The sequence below is a fragment of the Perognathus longimembris genome, chromosome 3 (genome assembly GCF_023159225.1).
Source record: "Perognathus longimembris pacificus isolate PPM17 chromosome 3, ASM2315922v1, whole genome shotgun sequence".
Lineage (NCBI taxonomy): Eukaryota > Metazoa > Chordata > Mammalia > Rodentia > Heteromyidae > Perognathus > Perognathus longimembris.
The window spans coordinates 86,267,916-86,292,327 of NC_063163.1; the positions used below are offsets into that span (position 1 = coordinate 86,267,916).

General features: G+C 40.7%; 1 protein-coding gene across 1 annotated transcript in view; it reads right to left on the reverse strand.

Annotated features, from left to right (window-relative positions):
* Positions 1 to 1,929: 1,929 nt before the first annotated feature.
* Positions 1,930 to 24,412, reverse strand: part of Ift81 (intraflagellar transport 81) — an 80,498-nt gene continuing 58,015 nt past the window's right edge. Inside the window, 6 exon segments of the mRNA XM_048342975.1 lie at positions 1,930 to 2,416; positions 8,027 to 8,072; positions 15,297 to 15,382; positions 15,465 to 15,536; positions 16,788 to 16,874; positions 23,934 to 24,023. Coding sequence (XP_048198932.1) covers positions 2,234 to 2,416; positions 8,027 to 8,072; positions 15,297 to 15,382; positions 15,465 to 15,536; positions 16,788 to 16,874; positions 23,934 to 24,023 — 564 coding nt within the window. The 3' untranslated portion in view covers positions 1,930 to 2,233.

Genomic DNA, 24,412 nt, shown 5'->3' on the forward strand with positions numbered 1-24,412 from the left:
CACTGTCGCTGGCTTCTTTTTGCCCAAGGCTAGCACTGTACCACTTGAGCCACAGCGCCACTTCTGGGCTTTTTCTATATATGTGGTGCTGAGGAATTGAACCCAGGGCTTCATGTATATAAGGCAAGCACTTTACCACCAGGCCATATTCCCAGACCTGCCATGAGACTCTTATCTCCGACAAACTACTTAGAAAAAGCCAGAAGTGGCGCTGTGGCTCAAGTGGTAGAGTATTTTTTTTTTTTTTTTGGCCAGTCCTGGGCCTTGGACTCAGGGCCTGAGCACTGTCCCTGGCTTCCTTTTGCTCAAGGCTAGCACTCTGCCTCAAGTGGTAGAGTATTAGCCTTGAACAAAAAAATCTTAGGGACAGCACCTAGGCCTTGAGTTCAAGCCCCAGGACGAAAAATAAAATAAAACAAAGAAAATAAAAAAGAAGTACAATGTAAATGTGTGTGAATGTAACAATGCTATCCCCCTTCTATATAACTAATGTAAGCTAACATTAAAATAAAAATTTTAGGCTGGGGATATGGCCTAGTGGCAAGAGTGCTTGCCTTGTATATGTGAGGCCCTGTGTTCAATTCCCCAGCACCATATATACAGAAAATGGCCAGAAGTGGCACTGTGGCTCAAGTGGCAGAGTGCTAGCCTTGAGCAAAAAGAAGCCAGGGACAGTGTTCAGCCCCTGAGTCCAAGCCCCAGGACTGGCAAAAAAAACTAAAATAAAAATTTTACAAAGGGCTGAGAGCTTTGCTCAAGTTGATAGGGTACTTGTCTAGCATGCTCCAGGAACTGGGTTCAATCCCAGGAAATGCCTTCTTCTCACCTCTCGCCCACATACCTAAAAAAGAAGCGAGCCTAAGATAGACATAGTGAGCTTTAAAATTTATGGCCAAAATATTTTGAAAAAAATGTAAATGAGGTAAAGAATGGTAAATGAATACACTATGGCTCTTTAAGAAAAAAAAAAATCTTCTAGTACCTTGTCCAAATGAAGCAGGAACCGAGAACTTTTTTTTTTTTTTTTTTTTGGCCAGTCCTGGAGCTTGAATGCAGGGCCTGGGTGCTGTCCCTGAACATCTTTTGCTCAAGCCTAGCACTCTACCACTTAAGCCATAGTGTCACTTTCAGCTTTTTCTGTTTATGGGATACTAAGGAAGTGAACCCAGGGCTTCATGCTTGCTAGGCAAGCACTCTAAGCCACAGTCCCAGCCCCACTTTGAATTCTTTAACTTGGAATCTTATGCTAACTTTTTAGCATAACATCTATATTCTATAATACTTCTTATAATAGTAGTCCTCAAGACTAACAGATGAGCCGGGAGCCAGTGGCTCACACCTGTAATCCTAGCTACTCAGGAGGCTGAAATGTGAGGACTGTGGTTCAAAGCCAGTCTGAGCAGGAAAGTCTATGAGACTCTTATCTCCAGTTAACCACCAGAAAACCAGAAGTGGTGCTGTGGTTCAAGTGGCAGAATGCTAGCCTGGAGTTGAAGAGCTCACAGACAGCACCCAGGCCCAAAGTTCAAGTCCCATGACAAAAAAAAAAAAAAAGACTTAACGTCATTATGTTATTAAATATGTAATAGGTTTTGATAGAAATAAGTAAAATTCTTTAATAATAGAATGTGAAAACATATGTTAAGGAATACATTTTTGACACACTATAAATTTGAAAATAAATAGCCATGATATATTATGCATCAAATTTTATTGCCTTTTTATGAATAGGACAAATGGGGTATTCAAAATATATTTTCTTGCATATTACAGAAGAAAAAGTAACTGAAGTAAAATTGAAGGAATTGAATTGTTGAACTTCAGATAAATGTTTCTTCAAAACAAGAGATACTAGTTCCTAAAAGAGTCCTCTAAAGTTGAAAAAAAGATTAAGGAAAACATTAAGCTATTGAGCTACTACCATTTAAAAAAAAACTACATGCTTCTTAATGGACATAGGTTTACATCTGTAGGTAGTAAACTCAGTTTCCTCCCCCATAAAAACCCAGGAGACACCACTAATATGTAAACTAAGCAAAACAATAAAAGCTTCTTTTTCATATTAAACAACAACAACAAAAACCCTTTTAAATCTAAGTCTACCTTAACTTTACAAAAAAAGTTAATCTGAAAGCAAAAGGTTGTTGAATTGACTTTCAAGAAAAGAAATACATTATGGAATGTGTTTATAACTAATAATGTCAAGTACAACCCAAAACAATGACCCAAGAATTCACAGTATCAGCCTGTCCTCTCCTCCCTCCTGAATTACCTGACCAACAGAAGCTTGGCTTTGTTGTTTCAGAAAGCATTGTTTTTTACATTCCATCAACTGTTCAAAATCATGCCACATTTTCGCTTGTTTCATATTTGGACCATGACTTTCTCGTACAGCTTTTTGCTTTTCTCGAAGTTTCTATCATGAAATAAATAAATAAATAAATAGGTAAATAAATAAGTTAGTCACAGAGATACAATTCTAATGCTACAAATCAAGGTAATATGGTATAGCTGTCATCTGAGCAAACAATTGGCTAAATTTAAGATAGATACAGGATATCATAAAGAAAAAACTGGGAGAGAAAAACAGGGCAAATAAAAAGGAAGAGGTGACATTGTCTAAAAAGAAATGTCTATTAACCTGACTCATGTAACTGTAACCCATATCTTTACAATAACAATAGAAAATTAAAAAGAAAAAAAGAGAACAGGAAAGTGTAAAAAAGAAAGGAAGGAAGTGAAAAAGGGCATCGGCATCCAGGTCATCAGAAATGACATCAGTTTCAAAGTTGGCTTTGTCACTAGTGGTGGCAATGTTTCCTGGGTCCCAGTTTTCTCCATTGTCAGTTAAGGCTAATAATAGAAGATAATAAAAATATATGTCTTTGGCTGGGAATGTGGTTTAGTGGTAGAGTGCTTGCCTAGCATGCACGGAGACCCAGGTTTCATTCCTCACTACCACATACACAGAAAAAGATGGAAGTGACACTGTGGCTCAAGTGGTAGAGCGCTAGCCTTGAGCAAAAGAAGGTCAGGGACAGTGCCCAGGCCCTGAGTTCAAGCTCAAGAACTGGCAAAAAATAAATTATATAGGGGCTGGGAATATGGCCTAGTGGCAAGAGTGCTTGACTCGCATACATGAGGCCCTGGGTTCGATTCCCCAGCACCACATATATAGAAAACGGCCAGAGTGGCGCTGTGGCTCAAGTGGCAGAGTGCTAGCCTTGAGCAAAAAGGAGACAGTGCTCAGCTCTGAGTCCAAGGCCCAGGACTGGCAAAAAAATAATAAAAAATTATATATATGTATATGCATATACATATATATATGTACTCTCTATATGTGTGTCTTTTTTTTTTTTTTTTTGGCCAGTCCTGGGCCTTGGACTCAGGGCCTGAGCACTGTCCCTGGCTTCTTTTTGCTCAAAGCTAGCACTCTGCCACTTGAGCCACAGCGCCACTTCTGGCCGTTTTCTGTATATGTGGTGCTGGGGAATCGAACCCAGGGCCTCATGTATACAAGGCAGGCACTCTTGCCACTAGGCCATATCCCCAGCCCTATGTGTGTCTTATAAGATTGCGTTTTTCACATATTACACAAATACTTCATAAATTATAATCTGCTACATATGTTATTATTAAGTGCTGTATTCTAGCTTGAAACATATTTATGCTCGAATAAAACAAATCATATAGATATCTTCCTTAGGGAGAAGACACAGGTTTCATTTTTTATTACTAAGGTTTGAATTAAGGACCTTTGTGCTTGCTAGGCTCTCTCTATCTGAGCCATGCCTACAGTCTTGATTTTGTTTTGGAGATTGAGTCTAGCAAATTTTTCTGCTAGGGCTAGCCTAGACCTGCAGTACTCCAGATCTCAGTCTCCTGGGTAGCAAGGATTGATGGCAAGAGCCACCAGCTCCTGGTGGAGCCAGTGATTTTTAAAAAGTAATGTCATTCAGCAAGCACAAATCCTTACTATAACCTAGATGATTCCACTGCCCAAACTATTTTACTCTTTGATTCTAAAATTATAAACAGAAGTAAAGTTTCTTCAATAAATTGTAAAAATATACTTTGGTTCTATGTAATAGTAAATTGAGAAATGTTGACTATAAGGAGAGGGTCAGCACAAAGCCAGACACAATGAGAAATATGGTAGAGAGAAAAAGACAGGTCTAGTGGCAAGTGCTTGCCTCATATACATGAAGCCCTGGGTTCGATTCCTCAGCATTACATATATAGAAAACAGCCAGAAGTGGTGCTGTGGCTCAAGTGGTAGAGTGCTAGCTTTGAGCAAAAAAAAAACCAGGGACAGTGCTCAGGCCCTGAGTCCAAGGCCCAGGACTGGCAAAAAAAAAAGAAAAAGGAAAAGAGAGCAGAGAGGGAAGAAAGGAAGGAGAGGAGAGGAGAGGGGAAGGAGAGCTGAGGGGAAGGAGAGCTGAGGGGAAGGAGAAAGGAGGAGAGGGGAGGGGACAGGGACAAGGAGAAGGAAAACAAGAGACAATGATGTACATATAAGGAAACACAGTGTGCCCAAAATACTATCTACTCAGCCATCAAGTGTGAGAAAATCACCAAGAGGGACAGAAAAACAAACAAAGACTAGGAAGCAGAGTGCACTGGAACATCCTGGTTTCCTCTTTTAGTACATGGTGGATCTACCGTTGATCTAAGCATGCTGATGGTTAATGCTTGCCCAAATAAGAGGATAAACTAAGCTAAGGACCAGATTCAAACCTCTTTCTAAATGTTGTCCACTGTAGTATGGACAACAAAGCACTTAACAGTAAACAGCAAGAGAAAACAACAGAATTCTAATATAAAAAGCAGTTTTTAAAAATCCAACATAAGGGCTGGGGATATAGCCTAGTGGCAAGAGTGCCTGCCTCGGATACACGAGGCCCTAGGTTCGATTCCCCAGCACCACATATACAGAAAACAGCCAGACGCGGCACTGTGGCTCAAGCGGCAGAGTGCTAGCCTTGAGCGGGAAGAAGCCAGGGACAGTGCTCAGGCCCTGGAGTCCAAGGCCCAGGACTGGCCGAAAAAAAAAAAAAAATCCAACATAAGGCATATGAATACATATACTTAAGTTCATATTTATTAATAATTTTATCTTACAACAAACTTATTAACTGAGATAAAAGCATTTGCTAAGGTCATTAAAGCAGATCAAAACTTTAAACAGCTATGATCATAATTTTAAATTGAGGTTAAACTTAAAACTCTAATTTTTCTTATATTAGTAGAATAATTTCCTTGTCAAGTATCCTAAAATCTATAAAAGTTAAAGAAGCAAAGTGAACGTGGGTGCTGTGTCAGAAATACTAATTTATCTCATAACTCTGGGCCTGAAACCTTTAGCTTTATGAGTATAACTGACTTTAGTTTGTAATTTATTTTAAGTTTATTGTCCCTTACTACCGATTTATTTTGTTATAGTCGAAATGAGTTGGGACAGTAGAAGTGTTGGGATGTCCTTTTTTTTTTTTTTTTTTTTTTTTTGCCAGTCCTGGGGCTTGAACTCAGGGCTGGAGCACTGTCCCTGGCTTCTTTTTGCTCAAGGCTAGCACTCTGCCAAGTTGAGCCACAGTGCCACTTCTGGCCTTTTCTATATATGTGGTGCTGAGGAATCCAAGGTAGGGCTTCATGTATACAAGGCAAGCACTCTTGCCACTAGGCCATATTCTCAGCCCGGGATGTCCGTTCTATGCTCTGGTGTGGTCTGGAGTATGTGCCTGTCATCACTGTGAAAGGCAAGCTGCACACTGCGTTTGCATGGAAAACTGAGATCTACTCTACAAGTGAGAGGATTGGAGAGCTGTGCTTCTGACAGCCTAGAAGGTGAAGAATGGGCAAGTCATTGACTCATTTTGCTTAAAAATCTTTGGTGTCGGGCTGGGGATATAGCCTAGTGGCAAGAGTGCCTGCCTCGGATACACAAGCCCTAGGTTCGATTCCCCAGCACCACATATACAGAAAACGGCCAGAAGCGGCGCTGTGGCTCAAGTGGCAGAGTGCTAGCCTTGAGCGGGAAGAAGCCAGGGACAGTGCTCAGGCCCTGAGTCCAAGGCCCAGGACTGGCCAAAAAAAAAAAAAAAATCTTTGGTGTCAGATTGCTGCTAGCACTTTTCTCAAGAACCTGCAGTAAAATACTACATTGAAAGGGAAGAGCCCAGGTCTCGTTTTGGTGCTGGGGACCAGAACTGTGCACAGGCCAACATGTGTTCTACACCATCACTCAAGAATAAGCTTGAATTGGTTTAGCAATTCATTTGGGGTCTTCAAAAGGTTTCAAGGTATAATAAATATTTCTGCACATACCATCATCAATCTAGGTGCTTTTCAAAACAAGAGAAATTGAAGATGCTCCTTAACATGAGGTCTTTGTGAGGGAGTTAACTGATAATCATAGTAAGTGCTAAAAAAAGACCCTAAAAATCTCTAGTTAAAATAGTGTAAAATGGGGCTGGGGATATAGCCTAGTGGCAAGAGTGCCTGCCTCGATACACGAGGCCCTAGGTTCGATTCCCCAGCACCACATATACAGAAAACGGCCAGAAGCGGTGCTGTGGCTCAAGTGGCAGAGTGCTAGCCTTGAGCAGGAAGAAGCCAGGGACAGTGCTCAGGCCCTGAGTCCAAGGCCCAGGACTGGCCAAAAAAAAAAAAAAAAAAAAAAAAATAGTGTAAAATGAATGTTCACAAATTATCTCAAATATATGCTTTCAGATGTGAAAATTCTTTTTTTCCTTTTAAGAATGACATGTCCCTGGGGCTGGGAATATGGCCTAGTGGCAAGAGTGCTCGCCTCGTATACATAAAGCCCTGGGTTCGATTCCCCAGCACCATATATATATAGAAAACAGCCAGAGTGGCGCTGTGGCTCAAGTGGTAGAGTGCTAGCCTTGAGCGAAAAGAAGCCAGGGACAGTGCTCAGGCTCTGAATCCAAGGCCCAGGACTGGCAAAAAAAAAAAAAAAAGAATGGCATGTTGCTATAAAGGAATTGCATATTTAGAATTCACAAGTTCTCTAATAAATGGAGTGTTAGCTTTGGAAGGTTTCCTTTTATTTTTAACCTCCTCATTATAATAAGTATTTACTCACAAATCAAAAAGAAAGAATAGAGGAAGGATTTTTAGAGAAATGACTGATTCTAGGTTTGGGACAGGAAATGTATAGGATGAGCCTGGAATACTGTGTCAATCAGGAAGTAAGTCACAGAAGTCTATTAGGGTTTCTTTAAAAGGATTCAGAGGTAGGATTGGTGGTATATGCCTCTAATCCTAGTGCTCAGGAAGCTCAGTAGTATTGAGATTTTAAGGCCATGCAGAGCAACATAGTGAGTTTAAGGCTGTAGTTTGAATCTTATGTTAAAAGTTTATATGTCAGCCTGATACCAGTGGCTCATGCCTATAATCCTCGTTACTCAAGAGGCTGAGATCTGAGGATCAGGGTTCAAAGCCAGCCCAGATAGAAAATTTGAGACTCATTTCCAATTAACTACCAAAAGAAAAACAAAACTGGAAGTAGAGCTGTGGCTTAAGTGATAGAATGCTAGCCTTGAGTATAGAAGCTCAGGGATAGTACCCAAGTCCTGAATTCAAGTCCCAGGATAGACAATAATAATAATAATAATAATAATAATATAATATTAATAATAAAATATTATAATATTCTATTATATATTATAATATAATATTAATGATAATAATATTAACTATTATTATTATTGTAGGGCTGAGGATGCAGCTCAGTGATTAAGTGCTTGCCCAATATACACAGGCCTGTGTTTGATCTCTAGAAAAAGTACAGACATGGATGTTTTGTTTGCTTCTGTGGTGATGCGATCCAATCCAGGGCCTCACACATGTTAGGCAAGTGCTCTATCTGAGCTAACTCCAGTCCCTAACTTTTGAACAAAGCATCTTCATCTTTGAAAGAAATTAACAATTTCCCTTTAAAGGTATAGCCTTTGAAAAGAATGATGATGTAATACTCATTAACTAAAAGTCAAATAATTCTTACCTTTCCAAGGTTTTCTTGTTCAGTAATATTTTTGGTATACTGTTCCCTAGAAAGTTAACATAAACTATTTAGCTTTGATTTACTTCAATTGATTTAATCGTACAACAAATTATAAACACATCTATCTAAATATATTAAGCAATATTTGGTAATATAGTTTAAGGAGCTGGAATAAAAATTAAACCCATTATTCAAATACTTTGCCTTTCCTCATCTTCAGTTAGTTCTTTCAGTAAATAGTAATTTAATGGGAGGAGGTACATTTCATATGAAATTACATTAAAAATTAAGATGTTAAATATTATTTCTGGGGGCTGGGGATATGGCCTAGTGGCAAGAGAGCCTGCCTCATATACATGAGGCCCTGGGTTCGATTCCCCAGCACCACATATACAGAAAATGGCCAGAAGTGGCGCTGTGGCTCAAGTGGCAGAGTGCTAGCCTTGAGCAAAAAGAAGCCAGGGACAGTGCTCAGGTGCTTAGTCCAAGCCCCAGGACTGGCAAAAAAAAAAAAAAATTATTTCTGGTGCTGGGAATGTAGCTTATTGGTAGAGTGCTTGCCTAATATGTATAAAGCCCTTGATTCATTTCCTCAGCAAGACATAAACATAAAAAGCCAGAAGTGGTGCTGCATCTCAAGTGGTAGAGTGCTAGCTTGAGTAAAAGAAGCTCAGGGAGAGTGCCCAGGCCCTGAGTTCATTAAGCCCCGCGACTGGTAAAACAAAACAAAAAAAATATTTCTGATAAAGCTATTCTTAAGACAATGACAATCTATTTACTTAAAGTTTGTATTTGAAGTTTGCAGAAAGGAGAAATACATACATGGTGTGTGTGTGTGTGTGTGTGTGTGTGTGTGTGTGTATGTGTGATAGTACTAGGGCTTGAGCTCAGGGCCTTGGGCTCCCACACTCATGGCCTTGAGCTTTCACACTCATGGCTAGTGTTCTACCACTTAAGCCATGTTTTGCTGGTTAACTGGAGGTGGAGTTTCACAGATTTTTTTTCCTTAGATTGGCTTCAAACTGCAATCTTTTCTGGTTTTAGACTCCTAAGTAGCTAGGATTACAGGTGTAAACCATTATACTCAACTAAGATACACTTTCATTTTTGTTTTTGTTTTTGTTTTGTTGTTCATGGGGCTTGAATTTAGGGCATGGCTGCTGTCCTTGAGCTCTTTTTGCTTAAGGTTAGTGCTCTGCTAATTTGAGCCACAGTTCCACTTCTGGTTTTCTGGTGGCTAAGAGTCTCCCAAACTTTCCTGCCTGGGCTGGCTTTGAACTGCAATCCTCAGATCAAAGGCTCCTGAGTAGTGAGGATTGCAGGCATGAGTCACTGGTATCTGGGTTAAAATGCACATTTTAAATAAATATATAATAGTTTCTAATTCTGCAGTTCTACTTATGTGAAATCATCCAAAAGAAAACTTAAGGAACATGACTTAATGAACATAAAAACAAGGACTACCTACTTCATGAATGCTTAGAACAGCAAAAATTTAAAATATAAATGTATATAGATGGGGAAATGCCTAAGTAAATTATAGTTTGTACATTTAAAGGAAGAATACAAAGTGATAAAAGAGAATGAGGGGGCTGGGAATATGGCCTAGTGGTAAAAGTGCTCGCCTCATATACATGAAGCCCTGGGTTTGATTCCTAACTACCACATATATAGAAAAAGCCGGAAGTGGCGCTGTGGCTCAAGTGGTAGAGTGCTAGCCTTGAGCAAAAAGAAGCCAGGGACAGTGCTCAGGCCCTGAGTCCAAGCACCAGGACTGGCAAAAAGAGAGAGAGAGAGAGAATGAGGGCATATCTATAAATACTGAAGTAGAAAATTCTAGGTAAATTAATGAAACTCTGTGCAAGCTGGACGCTGGTGGCTTACACTTGTAATCATAGCTACTCATGAGGCTGATTGTGGTTCAAAGACATCCCAGGCAGGAAATTCAGTGAGACTCTTATCTCCAGTTAACCACCAGAAAACCAGAAGTGGTGCTGTGGCTCAAAGTAGTGAAACAATAGCCTTGAGCAAAAAAGAGCTCAGGGACAGTGCTCAGGCTCTGAGTTCAAGCCCTATGACCAACAAAAACAAACTAAGTGTGTGCATACAAAAGTTCAGGACAGCACTCAGGCCCTGAGTTCAAGTTCCAGGATTGGCACAAAAAAAAAAAAAGAAAAAGAAAAAGAAAAACTGTGCATATAGCTTAGATGTTACTTTTTTTTTTTTTTTTTGTCAGTTGTGGGGCTTGCATTCTGGGCCTGGGTATTGTCCCTGAACTTGTTTTGCTCAAGGATAGCACTCTACACTTGAGCCACAGCTCCACTTTCATCTTTTTCTGTGATTTAATTGGAGATAAGAGTCTCACAGAGGGCTGGGGATATGGCCTAGTGGCAAGAGTGCTTGCCTCATATACATGAGGCCCTGGGTTCAATTCCCCAGCACCACATATACAGAAAATGGCCAGAAGTGGCGCTGTGGCTCAAGTGGCAGAGTGCTATCCTTGAGCAAAAAGAAGCCAGGGACAGTGCTCAGGCCCTGAGTCCAAGCCCCAGGACTGGCCAAAAAAAAAAAAAAAAAAAAAAGAGTCTCACAGACTTTCTTGAATTTGCTGGCTTCAAACTGTGATCCTCAGATCTCAGCCTCTTGAGTATCAGCTAGAGTGGGCCACTGCCACCTGACTTATAGACAATATTTTTGTTGTCATTCCATTTTCATCTTTCACAGTTTTTCAGGTTAGCTCAAAGAGAGATAGAAGAAAAGCTGTGAAGAGGCAGCATGCTTTAGTTCAAAGTGGAAAACTCGTGTGTGTGTGTGTGTGTGTGTGTGTGTGTGTGTGTGTGTGTGTGTGTGTATGCCAGTCCTGGGTTTGAACTCAGGGCCTGGGCACTGTTCCTGAGATTTTTTGTTTTGTTTTGTTTTGCACTCTACCACTTGAGCCATAGCTCTCTGGCTTTTTAGATAGTTAATCAGAGATAAGAATCTCACAGGGGGCTGGGAATATGGCCCAGTGGCAAGAGTGCTCGCCTCACATACATGAAGCCCTGGGTTCGATTCCCCAGCACCACATATATAGAAAATGGCCAGAAGTGGCCCTGTGGCTCAAGTGGCAGAGTGCTAGCCTTGAGCAAAAAGAAGCCAGGGACAGTGCTCAGGCCCTGAGTCCAAGGCCCAGGACTGGCAAAAAAAAAAAAAAAGAATCTCACAGACTTTCCTGCTCAGGCTAGTTTCAAATCGCAATCCTCAGATCTCAGCCTCCTGAGTAACTAGGATTACCGGTGTGAGCCACCAGCCCTCAGCTAGTAAAACCTTTTTTTTTTTTTTTTGGCCAGTCCTGGGGCTTGGGACTCAGGGCCTGAGCACTGTCCCTGGCTTCTTTTTGCTCAAGGCTAGCACTCTACCACTTGAGCCACAGTGCCACTTCTGGCCTTTTGTTTATGTGGTGTGGAGCAATCGAACCCAGGGCTTCATGCATGCTAGGCAAGCACTATACCACTAAGCCACATACTCAGCCCTTGACTCATAAAATCTTTTTTTTTTTCCAATCCTGGGGCTTGAACTCAGAGCCTGAGCACTGTCCCTGGCTTCTTTTTGCTCAAGGGTAACACTCTGCCAACTTGAGCCACAGTGCTACTTCTGGCCTTTTCTATGTGGTGCTGAGGAATTGAACCTAGGGCTTCATGTATATGAGGCAAGCACTCTTACAACTAGGCCATATTCCCAGCCCTCATAAAATCTTTTAACCTCTTTTTTTTTCAATTCATAGTTGTATCATCTTGGGCAAGTAACTTCATTGTCTATAAATAAAAATAATATGTATCAGATCAAGTTAATATGATGTATGCATTTGTACTTTGCCATTTCTGTCCTGATTTTGACCTGAAACCCAGGGCATAATGGCACATAACAATTACTCTATAATAATTCTTCTTTTCTCGGTGGTGCTGGGGTTGAACCCAGAGCACTCAGATGTGCTGGGATAACATAATACCACCGAGCTATATCCTTAACCCCATAATTATTCCTTAAATAAATTTACTCAACCAATAAAAATTAGTATATATAATGTACTAAACCTGTTTATTTCTTGAGAACTTTTATGTAAATGGAAAATTTGAAACCATTTGGACAGTTCTCAGGCCTGGGGTTCCGATGATTTATTTAAAGCCATCTGCTCTGTAGCCATGCACTCTTCTTGAAGGGTATGCCACGTACACACTCCTATCTGCTTTTCTTTGGAGAACTGGAAAGGCAAGCTGTTTGACTTAGTGTTTCATAAATTTTAAGAGGAAAATGAAGGTTTGTCAGGATGGTTTGTTCTCCCTCATCCTCATTCCTATGTACATTCTACCTTTAGCCCTGTCAGGACCTTGTCCACTTTTCATTCTCTCTGTTCTTACCAATTTCACAAATCTTGCTTCTCTTAGGCTACTGTGATTTCTCTCTTGTGGTTTATGATTTCTTAGATTCTTAATTTTGTATTCTTAAGTAATACAATGTAGATTTATACAGAAAAACAAAAAAAATCTGCTTATATTCAGACATAAAGTGTAAAGTCTCTTAGACTCTGTCATTTGTTTCTTAGTCCTTATCCTTCAACCTTTGTCTTAACACATCACCCACTTTAAATCCATTCATTTTTGTGCAGTATTACATATATTTTTATATTTTTATTTGAAAATAAAGTACACTTTAAAATTTCTTACATTAAAACTGAAAATGTTGGGGCTGGGGATATGGCCTAGTGGCAAGAGAGCTTGCCTTGTATACATGAGGCCCTGGGTTCGATTCCCCAGCACCACATATACAGAAAACGGCCAGAAGTGGCGCTGTGGCTCAAGTGGCAGAGTGCTAGCCTTGAGCAAAAGGAAGCCAGGGACAGTGCTCAGGCCCTGAGTCCAAGGCCCAGGACTGGCCAAAAAAAAAAAAAAAAAAGTTGTCCATATTGTTACACCTCAGACTTTTTTTTTTTTTTTTTTTAGGGTTTACTGCCATTATTTACTTTGTTGAAAAAGGCATGCTAGAATGTAGACTGGAACTTGGCAACATTGAAGCAATCACTCCTTGTGCAGATCTGAAAGTAGAGGTGAAAGTATGTGACTGAGATCCCCAGATCAGCAGGTAGATGAAGGGAGACAAGTCTGCCTTGCAGGGTGGTGACGCTTCAGGATGAAGGGGAACTACTTCCTTGCCCTGGCTGCTCAGCCACAAGGAGTGATTCATTCCCTGGATTACAAGGAAAAGGAGCGGGCAGAAGAGAAAGGCGCTGGCAAGGCAGGTTAGAGCAATTGGTTTCTTCTTCCTGTGGCCCAAGCAACCTGCTGGGTGGTTTACACCTCAGACTTTAACACCAGTATACATTATGAGATTTTTTTCCCCTTACATCTGTGTATGTTAGTCTACATTCAATGAAAAATCTAAATAAGGACATTTTTAATTTAGTATATGAGAGTGCGTTTTAGAAAAAAACAATCATTCTATTTATAGTACACTTTTGGTCTGGTTTGCATTCCAGTTCAGTATATAAAAAAATTCAGACTACAAGAAACTATTTCTTAGATTCCTTTCTATAATGTAAGTGTGTGTGTGTGTGTGTGTGTGTGTCTGCCACTTAAAATCTCAAAAGTGAATCCAATGTTGGGTTTTTAGTAGATGGTAAATTAAAACATTTAAATTGTGATGATGGGCAAAGAAAGCTTACTTGTTTAATTATTGCATTTTATTACAAGTAGAAATTCAACTATAAATATATTTTTGTTTTGTTTTGTTTTTTGCCAGTCCTGGGCCTTGGACTCCAGGGCCTGAGCACTGTCTCTGGCTTCTTTTTGCTCAAGGCTAGCACTCTGCCACTTGAGCCACCGCACCGCTTCTGGCCATTTTCTATATATGTGGTGCTGGGGAATTGAACCCAGGGCTTCATATATACGAGGCAAGCACTCTTGCCACTAGGTCATATTCCCAGCCCTATAAATATATTTTTGTTTTGTTTTTTGTTTTTTTTTTGGCCAGTCTTAGGCTGTGAACTCAGGGCCTGAGCACTGTCCCTGGCTTCTTTTTTGCTCAAGGCTAGCACTCTGCCACTTGAGCCACAGAGCCACTTCTGGCCATTTTATTTATATGTGGTGCTGAGGAATCGAACCCAGGGCCTCAAGTATACGAGGCAAGCATTCTTTTTTTTTGGCCAGTCCTGGGGCTTGGACTCAGGGCCTGAGCACTGTCCCTGGCTTCTTTTTGCTCAAGGATAGCACTCTGCCACTTGAGCCACAGCGCCACTTCTGGCCATTTTCTGTATATGTGGTGCTGGGGAATTGAACCCAGTGCCTCATGTATATGAGGCAGGCACTCTTGCCACTAGGCCATATCCCCAGCCCTGAGGCAAGCATTCTTGCCACTAGGCCATATTCCCAGCCCCTATAAATATATTTTTAAAGGCAGAGTTTGATTTACTACAGTACATCACAAGCCAGGATTACAAAAAAAAAAGAAAATCACCATAAAATAACTAAGTAGCATTTATATACAATAGGCTGGCACACTGTAATCACACAGTTCCTAGCTAAAATGAACCATTGGCAGACAGATGATGGGAGTCCTAGCCACTTTGTGCTTTAAAAGGAGGCCAAGGGGCTGGGGATATAGCCTAGTGGCAAGAGTGCCTGCCTCGGATACACGAGGCCCTAGGTTCGATTCCCCAGCACCACATATACAGAAAACGGCCAGAAGCGGCGTTGTGGCTCAAGTGGCAGAGTGCTAGCCTTGAGCTGGAAGAAGCCAGGGACAGTGCTCAGGCCCTGAGTCCAAGGCCCAGGACTGGCCAAAAAAAAAAAAAAAAGGAGACCAAGTTAATGCTTATAAAGGAGTAATGACGAATTATTCATATTCCTGGGGGAGAGGAGAGGCTAATGAGTTATTGCTTAATGGTTATAGAGTTTCTGTCTGGGTGATGAAAAAGTATAGCAATGATTGGATAGCATTTTCAGTGTAATCAATTGCCACTGAATTTGAGGTCTAAAAGTGATTAAATTGCAACTCTTGTTTTATATATATAGTAATATATACATATTATATATTATCCCATAAATAATAAGCAAGGAAGAGGTAGAATTTTATGTATTCCTACCTAGCAGGAAAGGGATATCCAGAAAATACTTAAGATTCTAATAAAATTTTAGTATATATTTAAATATCCTAAATTTATATAATTCTGTGTTATTTATAAAACTTTCATAGATAACAACATTAAGTAACAATATGAAACAAAAATATTACTTGCCTAATTGCCTTCCTCTTTTCTTGCTGATCGGAGGAGACATAGGCCTTCATCTCATCAGTAGCACGACGAAGTTGAACTTCTAGGTCCTAAGTGGGAAGACGAGTTTCAAGGAAGTTTTTGACATAGAAAAATCTCAGAAAATATTTCAATCCATTTCCTTTGTCTTACCTTAATCATACAATTTGTATAATGGTATTTACTTTCTTCTTGAAGACATTCTTCCCGGAGTCCTCTAACTTCCTGCAACAAGTCATTTTAAATGACCAACATTATTGAAAGAGTAAGACAAATGCAGCAATGACTTTAAATATACAATGAAAGATTTACCATCAGTCATTTACTCTCTTGATCTTTAAATGTACGCAGTTATTCTAATTAAAAAGATAGCAATCTTTTCTAGAAACTTTTCTTATCCCTCTAAAACCTGTAGGTTTGGTTATCCATTATTAAGGTCTGCTGTATGCTCAGCGCTGTCTAAGTGCTGGGGACACAGCAGTGAGTAAGGCAGACAGGTCCGCACTGCCTTGTTCACATAAGGAGACTGGCATATAGAAGACAACGTGTAATGAAGGATATTACAGATAGGGATAGACCATGAAGAAAAGTCAGAAGTAGGATAGGTCAGAGAGACAGGATGGGCTTACCTGGGGTGGAGAAAGTAGGAAACATTAGGTAGGGTGGTCAGGGAAGCCCTCCAGGAGGAGAGCTGATAACTAGAAGAAAACTAGGCAAAAAAACAGGAGGCATAAGAAGTGGTGATGGGCTCAGCCTGTTGGTAGTTTAGGAAGAAGGCCTGTGTGGAAGGGCTCCATGGATGAGGGGCACAGTACATGGTGGAGCTGAAGGGAACAAGGCAGGTGGGGGCCTGCAGATCTCTGTGGAGGTTGGTTAGGTTTCATTCAAAGTGCAAGTGGAAGCCAGCGCAGAGTGTTGTGAACTGCAAATAGGTTTCTTTGGCTGCTTATATAGACAGAAATCTTGGGAAGGGGCTGGGGATATAGCCTAGTGGCAAGAGTACTTGCCTCGTATACATGAGGCCCTGGGTTCAATTCCCCAGCACCACATATACAGGAAAAAAACGGCCAGAAGTGGCGCTGTGGCTCAAGTGGCAGAGTGCTAGCCTTGAGCAAAAAGAAGCCAGGGACAGTGCTTAGGCCCTGAGTCCAAGCCCCAGGACTGGCCAAAAAGAAAAACTAAAAAAAAAAAAAAAAAAGAAATCTTGGGAAGACAAATGTGAAAGGAGGACACCAATAGAAGGTCACTGTGGGAATCCAGCAAGACATGATAGAACTTAGAATTTGGTGGTAGTGGTACAAATGGAAAAGTTCAGAGTATACATATAAAGTTCAAAGAAATAAACATCTCTGGGGCTTAGGAGACAGGCAGGAGATGGTGATAAAGATTTGGGAATTTTTTTGACATTAATGTAGTGGAAAAAAGCATTCACAGGCAGTATTTACTAAACTGTTATAGTAAAAATTCTCTTCTTACCTGTTCTAATTTGGACCGATTGCTTTCAAGGCCTGCTGCACAGCTATCATACTGGGTTTTCTTTTCGTCACACTCCTGGGTTAGTTCCTAGTATGAAAAGGGCAAATGATTGAATAAGTAAAAAAACAAAGCCCTTAAAATGTGGACCTAAAACAATGTGTGCCCTTGTCAGACTTGTAACTTAACTCTAAGCTTCTTGGCATACTTAAGAGTTATTTATACAACAATCAGACATTTGAGAATTATGACAGATGGAGGTGCTGATAAGAATAATAGCTACCATGTATTGAGCTCTGTGCCAAGCTCCTTATTAGAAGCTGGGATATAACAATGAACAAAACAGCTAAAAATTCTTCCTCTCAAGTAACACCCAGACAAGTACTTGTGCTTTTGCGGTAGCTACAATGTGAGATGCAAGGTGAATGAAGCACACAGTACTCTATGGACCTAATCCATGCTGGGGATCAGTGGGAATAACTTCCTGGAGAAAACAATATCTAAACTGAATGTGAGGGATTAGTAAGAATAGTTAAAGGAAGGTGAAGAAGGGGAAACGGGCTAGGTTTTTTTTTTGTTGTTGTTTTTTAGCACATTAGGTATAAAGGGTTAGAAACCAGAGAGAAGAACAATTAAGGAACACACAGTGGTGAGCATTACTGGAGGGATCTAGGAAGTGGTGAGGGAGGATGAAGACGTGGGCGATAAGGAGAACTTTGTGAATGCCAGGGCATTGAACAAGGCCCTTGACAATAACTAAAAGGCACAACAAGGCCTCAAAGGAGGCACTACTACCCATACAATGTCTGGAGAACCTTCAGGAAGGCCACATGCTTGCCAAAGATTATACTACTCAAGAAAGGCACAGTTAGAACTTTCTGTTCAGGCTATTTTAGTAATTTTAAAGTTGATTCTACTGCAATATTTTGAATGAGATAATCTGAAAATGTGCTACAAATACTTCGGAAGGTTGAAAGTATCTACAGATGCTTGGTAAGGTAGAGCAAATATATATTTATGTGCAGAGCTGAATTGAATTCTCAACAAAGAGGAAGTTACCAGGACCAGAAACAAGAGATTACATATTGGCTCTTCCTAGGGAAATGCATGGGGTGAGCTGGTTTGAGTATCAAGTGATTTTAAAGTCTAGGCAGGACAGAAGAAAAGCTCTAGGTCAGTGCAGAGTGGGAAGCTAGAACTGAACACCCAGTATTAAATCCAAGTTGCTTTCAACCTGTGAGTAAGGGCTGCTACTAGCCCGAGTGTGACCTTGTTTTCCCACAACTGTTTCCTTGGGAATGGGAGTTACCATAGATGAGGAATATTGCATTTGCTGCCTCTGTTGTGTGCATATAAGTGTGACTAGAACAGAATGAAAGATTATAGGAAAAAGGATGTGGTTTTGATATACCAAAATGACCCAAAGATAGAGGCTTTCCAGGCTGGCAGTCATTCACACGCTAGGTGGGAGACAGATGCTACATAATTAGGAAGGTGCTGTGCCTCTAAACAAGATGAGATGCAATAGCTAATGAGACCCCTTTGACCCATGAGTCTGATGGACAAATTTATCAGTACGCAGCTCTGCTGCCACAAAGGCAAATGAAAAGGTGATCTGAGCCCAGGTATGTTTGAGATTTAAATTTTCAACCTACAAGGTCCACAAGCTTCTAAACTAAGCATTAGCTCAAAATTAGCTTCCAGCTTGTGATATTTCTAAAACATATGGCAGAATAATTGCAAAAAAATATCTGGAGGAACACATTCTCTGCCCTGAGTTGCCAGGATTCAAGAGACAAAATCTTTTGAGTATAGTGGTACATGCATATAATCTCAGCACACAGGAGGACACCGGTAGCTCACACCTGGAATCCTGGCTACTTAGGAGGCCATCCTGGGCAGACAAATCCAAGAAACTCCTATCTCCAATTAACCAGTAAAAAGCCAGAAGGTGGAGGTGTGGATCAGGTGGTAGAATGCTAATTTCAGTAAAAACAACAACAACAACAACAACAAAAAACAGGGCTGGGGATATGGCCTAATGGCAAGAGCGCTTGCCTCGTATACTTGAAGCCCTGGGTTCGATTCCCCAGCACCACGTATACAGAAAATGGCCAGAAGTGGCGCTGTGACTCAAGTGGCAGAGTGCTAGCCTTGAGCAAAAAGAAGCCAGGGACAGTGCTCAGGCCCTGAGTCCAAGGCCCAGGACTGGCAAAACAAAACAAAACAAAAAACAAACAAACAAAAAAACTAAGAGTACAAGCCCTAGTAGTGCATGCAAATGTGTGAACACACACACACATACACATACCCACATACACATAATATAATGAGGAAAAAATTAAAAGATAGTAATTTAAATTAAAAATTGAGTGGATGGAACCTGGCGATAGTGCCTTATAGTCCTAGCTACTTGGGAGAATGGAAGAAGCCACAGTTTGGCAAAAAGCCCAGGCAAAAAGTTCACAAGACCCTATCTCAACCAACAGCTGGGAGCAATGGTTCACACCTGTAATCCTAGCTATGAGGCTAATGATAGTTCTGGCCTAGCTCTGGGCAGAAAAGTCCATAAGATTCCACTTCAAGAAGAAGCTGAGCATAGTCATGCATCAGTTATTCCACCTAACACAGAAAGCATACAATAGGCAGATTGTGGTCTACTCACTTGCCTGGACAGGAAATGAAATCCTACTCAAATATAATCAGCATAGAAAAAGGGTGGAAGAGTAGAAGAGCATCTGAATAACCAGCACAGGGTCCTGACTTCAAACCCTGTACTGTCAAAAAACAAAACAAAACAAAAAAACAAACCCCAAAGATCTGGGATTAGACAATGCTGAAGAAATAACTGAGAGAAGTAGAAAAGGCATCAGAAGAAATTACCCCAACACTCAACGCAGAGACAAAAATATGACAAGGTTAAACAATAAGGAACAGAATAGATGTCTGACATTTATCTAATCAGAGTGGCTGAAAAACAGACTAAAAATGGGTAAGAAGCTATCTGAAGGTATTATGTGGAATTGTTCCAGAATTAAGGGAAGGTATAACATACAAATCCTAGCAGAGTAAATAGAAGTTAGGTTATGGCTGGATGCTGGTGGCTCACATCTGTAATCCTAGCTACTCAGGAGACTGAGATCTGAGGATTGCAGTTCAAAGCCAGCCTGCACAGAAAAGTCCCCATGAGATTCTTATCTTCAATAAACTGCTCAAAAACCATAACTGGCACTGTGGCTCAAGATGGTAGAGTGTTATCCTTGAGTGAAAGAGCTCAGGGACAGTACTCAGGCCCTGAGTTCAAGCCCCATGAACAACAACAACAACAAAATGGTATTTAGGTTATGGTAGTAAAACTTGGACAGCTTTAAAGAAAAATATAAAAATATTAAAACCAATTATTAGATGTACATTATCTAAAAAGAAATGAGAACTAAGAGCAGATCCTTTAGCAGATGAAATAGTGAAAAAACTTCTGGAACCATTATTTACCAAAAAAAAAAACCAAAAAGGATTTTTTTTAAAAGATGGATTACTTACTGTAGTGATTCTTCACTGAGACAACTATGGAAAAACAAAACAAAACAAAATCCCACGGAAACAGACTTTCAGGAAGAAGGAAAACTGGGCCAGAAGGAAAGAATGAGGCACAACAAGTGAGAACCGCTGGCTGTGTGAGAGCTACACAGGAAGTGACCATAAAAACCACAGTGACAAGGGCTCTCAAAGATGTAGAAAGAAGAAGGAAACTATTCTAAGTTCCTGTAATACTGGAAAATGATCATTAACTTTAGATCTTATTATGTCAGAAATATATGATAAATACTTAAAAAGTACACCATATTAGAATCATAAGAATAGTAAAGGAAAAAAGAAGCCAGACTATTTTAAAATGATGGGGGGATAAAAAAAAAAAAGAACCAACTCAGCAAAAGAAAGAGCATAACAAGTAGGATGTACATAATATAGTGAAAAAATAAGGATATGCTGGGCACCGGTGGCTCATACATGTAATTCTTTTTTTTTTTTTTTTGCCAGTCCTGGGGCTTGGACTCAGGGCCTGAGCACTGTCCCTGGCTTCTTTTTGCTCAAGGCTAGCACTCTGCCACTTGAGCCACAGCACCACTTCTGGCCATTTTCTATACATGTGGTGCTGGGGAACTGAACCCAGGGCCTCACGTGTACAAGGCAAGCACTCTTGCCACTAGGCCATATCCCAAGCCCCTCATACATGTAATTCTAGCTATGTAGGAAGCTGAGAGTCAGTTGGGGCAGGAAAGTTTGTGAGACTCTTACCTCCTATTAGGCCTAAAGAAAAAGCCAGAAGTGGAGCTGTGGCTCAAGTGGCAGAGTACTAGCCTTGAGCAAAAAGAAGCCAGGAACAATGTAACTTTGCACAACACCTTGTCAATAAAATTTAATTAAAAAAAAAAAAGAAGCCAGGAACAGTGCCCTGAGTCTAAGCCCCAGGACTGGCAAAAACAAACAAAAAGAACAGAAAGATGGTGGTTTGAAGCCAGCCTAGGCAGCAGAGTTGGAAATATTCTCAACCCAAAGCCTGGTGTGGTGGCCTGTGCTTGTCATTCCAGATATGACAGGAAACTCACAATAGGCATACTGTATAGGCATAGGCCTGGTCAAGAAGCAAAGTCTTATCTCAAAAAACAGCACACAGGGGCTGGGGATATGGCCTAGTGGCAAGAGTGCCTGCCTCGGATACACGAGGCCCTAGGTTCGATTCCCCAGCACCACATATACAGAAAACGGCCAGAAGGGGCGCTGTGGCTCAAGCGGCAGAGTGCTAGCCTTGAGCAAAAGGAAGCCAGGGACAGTGCTCAGGCCCTGAGTCCAAGGCCCGGGACTGGCAAAAAAAAAAAAAAAAAAAAACAGCACACAAACAAAAAAGAGCTGAAATCTATAATCTTAGCTACCCATGAGGCTGAAATCTGAGAATCAAAGTTCAAAGCTATCCCAGGAAGACAAATTGGCAAGACTCCTATTTTCTATTGACCATTAAAAAAATCAGAAATGGAGGCATGGCTCAAACAGCAGAGTGCCCTTGAGCAAAAAAGCTTGAGGCCCTGAGTCAAGCCCCAGTAATGCCAAAATAATTGCTGGGGGGCTGGGGATATAGCCTAGTGGCAAGAGTGCCTGCCTCGGATACACGAGGCCCTAGGTTCGATTCCCCAGCACCACATATACAGAAAACGGCCAGAAGCGGCGCTGTGGCTCAAGTGGCAGAGTGCTAGCCTTGAGCGGGAAGAAGCCAGGGACAGTGCTCAGGCCCTGAGTCCAAGGCCCACGACTGGCCAAAAAAAAAAAAATTGCTGGGTTTTGCACATGTTTTACACATAAGCTCTACTACTAAGCTATATCCTGGAGCAATTAAGAAAAATGTTTTAGAAAGTACAGCAAGCCTGGTGCCGGTGGCAGAGATCTGAGGATTGAGGTTCAAAGCCAGCCTGGGCAAGAAAGTCCGTGAGACTCTTATCTCCAATTAACCACCAGAAAACTACAAGTGTGGCAGTGGCTCAAGTGGTAGAGCTCTAAACTTGAGCTGAAGAGCTCATAGACAGCACCCAAGCTCAGAGTTCAAGCCACATGACCAACAAATCCCCCACCCCCCAGAAAAAAAGGAAGTAGAACAAAGTTTGAAAACAAATTTAAGGTGGTCACTATATAATTATCCATTTACAATTCCCACAAAATTTCTAGACAATAAATAAGGACCCACTAATAGATAATACCTCTAGAGAGTGCACTGGGAATGCACAAGAATAAAAAACTTCTGTTCTCTTCAAATAATTCTATTGTAAATTATTTGCCAACAACATGAGTTTTTTCTGTTTGTTTTTGTGCTGGTACTAGGGACTTGAACTCAGGACCTGGGCACTGTCCCTGAGCTCTTTTTGCTCAAAGCTAAGCACTTTACCACTTTAGTGACAGCTCTACTTCCAGCTTTTTGGTGCTTAATTGGAGATCAGAACCTCACAGACTTTCCTGGCTTTGAACTGTAGTCCTCAGATCTCAGCCTCCTGAGTAGCTAGAATTACAGTAATGAGCTATTGGTGCTCGGTTGGTTTTACTTTTATTAAAAATACGTAAGATGGGGCTGGGGATATGGCCTAGTGGCAAGAGTGCTTGCCTCATATACACGAGGCCCTGGGTTCAATTCCCCAGCACCACATACACAGAAAATGGCCAGAAGTGGCGCTGTGGCTCAAGTGGCAGAGTGCTAGCCTTGAGCAAAAAGAAGCCAGGGACAGTGCTCAGGTGCTGAGTCCAAGCCCCAGGACTGGCCAAAAAAAAAAAGAAAAAAAATACGTAAGATGGGCTGGGAATATGGCCTACTGGTAAAGTGCTCGCCTCGTATACAGGAAGCCCTGGGTTCAATTCCTCAGTACCACATATATAGAAAAAGCTGGAAGTGGCGCTGTGGCTCAAATGGTAACAGTGCTATCCTTGAGCAAAAAGAAGCCAGGAACAGTGCCCAGGCCCTGAGTTCAAGCCCCAGGACTGGCAAAAAACAAAACATAGGTAAGAAATATTTCAGTGGAACTAATAATGATCAGATTGCATATCTATCTATCTAAATTTGTTCATACATTTACAATTATAAGCAACTGTCTCACTGAATTATATATAATTTCTAAAACTGCTCCAAAGAAAATAACATAATTTTTTAAAGATGCCATTCTAGCTATAAATGATTGTAAAAGGTTAAGATAAGTAAGTTACAAGTCTTGAGTTGGCAATGCCCTACACGTGCCTCACAGAAAGGTAAATGCATTCATCTAAAGTGAACTTGTCACAACTCGTTGGCAGACTAAGCTTTTATCTAGCCACATAAGAATGTAATTTTTAATTTACAGCTCTTACAGCACATGATTTAAAGGAAAAACCTCATCTGGCTGCATTTGTGAATTTCAGTTTAAATTCCTCTCTTGGCTTTCTCTCATTAATTTATGACAAAATCAAAAGAATAAACAACCCCTCCTCTAGGTCACATTACTCCCTTTTGTAGAATCAGATCAGTGCAATAAAAATAATTTATTTTCTATAATTACCTAGGTAAAATATTCAGTAGTCTAACTAGTACATCTAAATAAGACAGAACACTAAAAATATCATAAAAACAAATTCACTTACTTGATATTTCTGACGCAACTGTCGTAATTCCTTTATAACTGGGGCTAGATCTGACTTCTTTTCCAATACTAGGGAATTCAGTTTTTTTACCTGTCATTTAAACAAACCACATACGTCTAAAAAATAGTTAAGAGGAAGAAAATGCTACATGTATAGAAATATTTATTGTAGTGTAAAAGAGTAAAATTTCTACATAAATTGTTTGGTGCCAAACAGTGGTTAAGTAAGATTTATTATCTTGGCAAGATAGAGTATCATTTAGCCAATCAAAATGTTCTCTCTCTCTCTTTTTTGCCAGTCCTGGGGCTTGAACTCAGGGCCTGAGCACTGTCCGTGGCTTCCTTTGGCTCAAGGTTAGCACTCTACTACTTGAGCCACAGCGCCACTCTGGCTTTTCCTGTTTATGTGGTGCTGAAGAATTGGACCCAGGGCTTTATGTATCCTAGGCAAGCACTCTACCTCTAAGCCACATTCCCAAC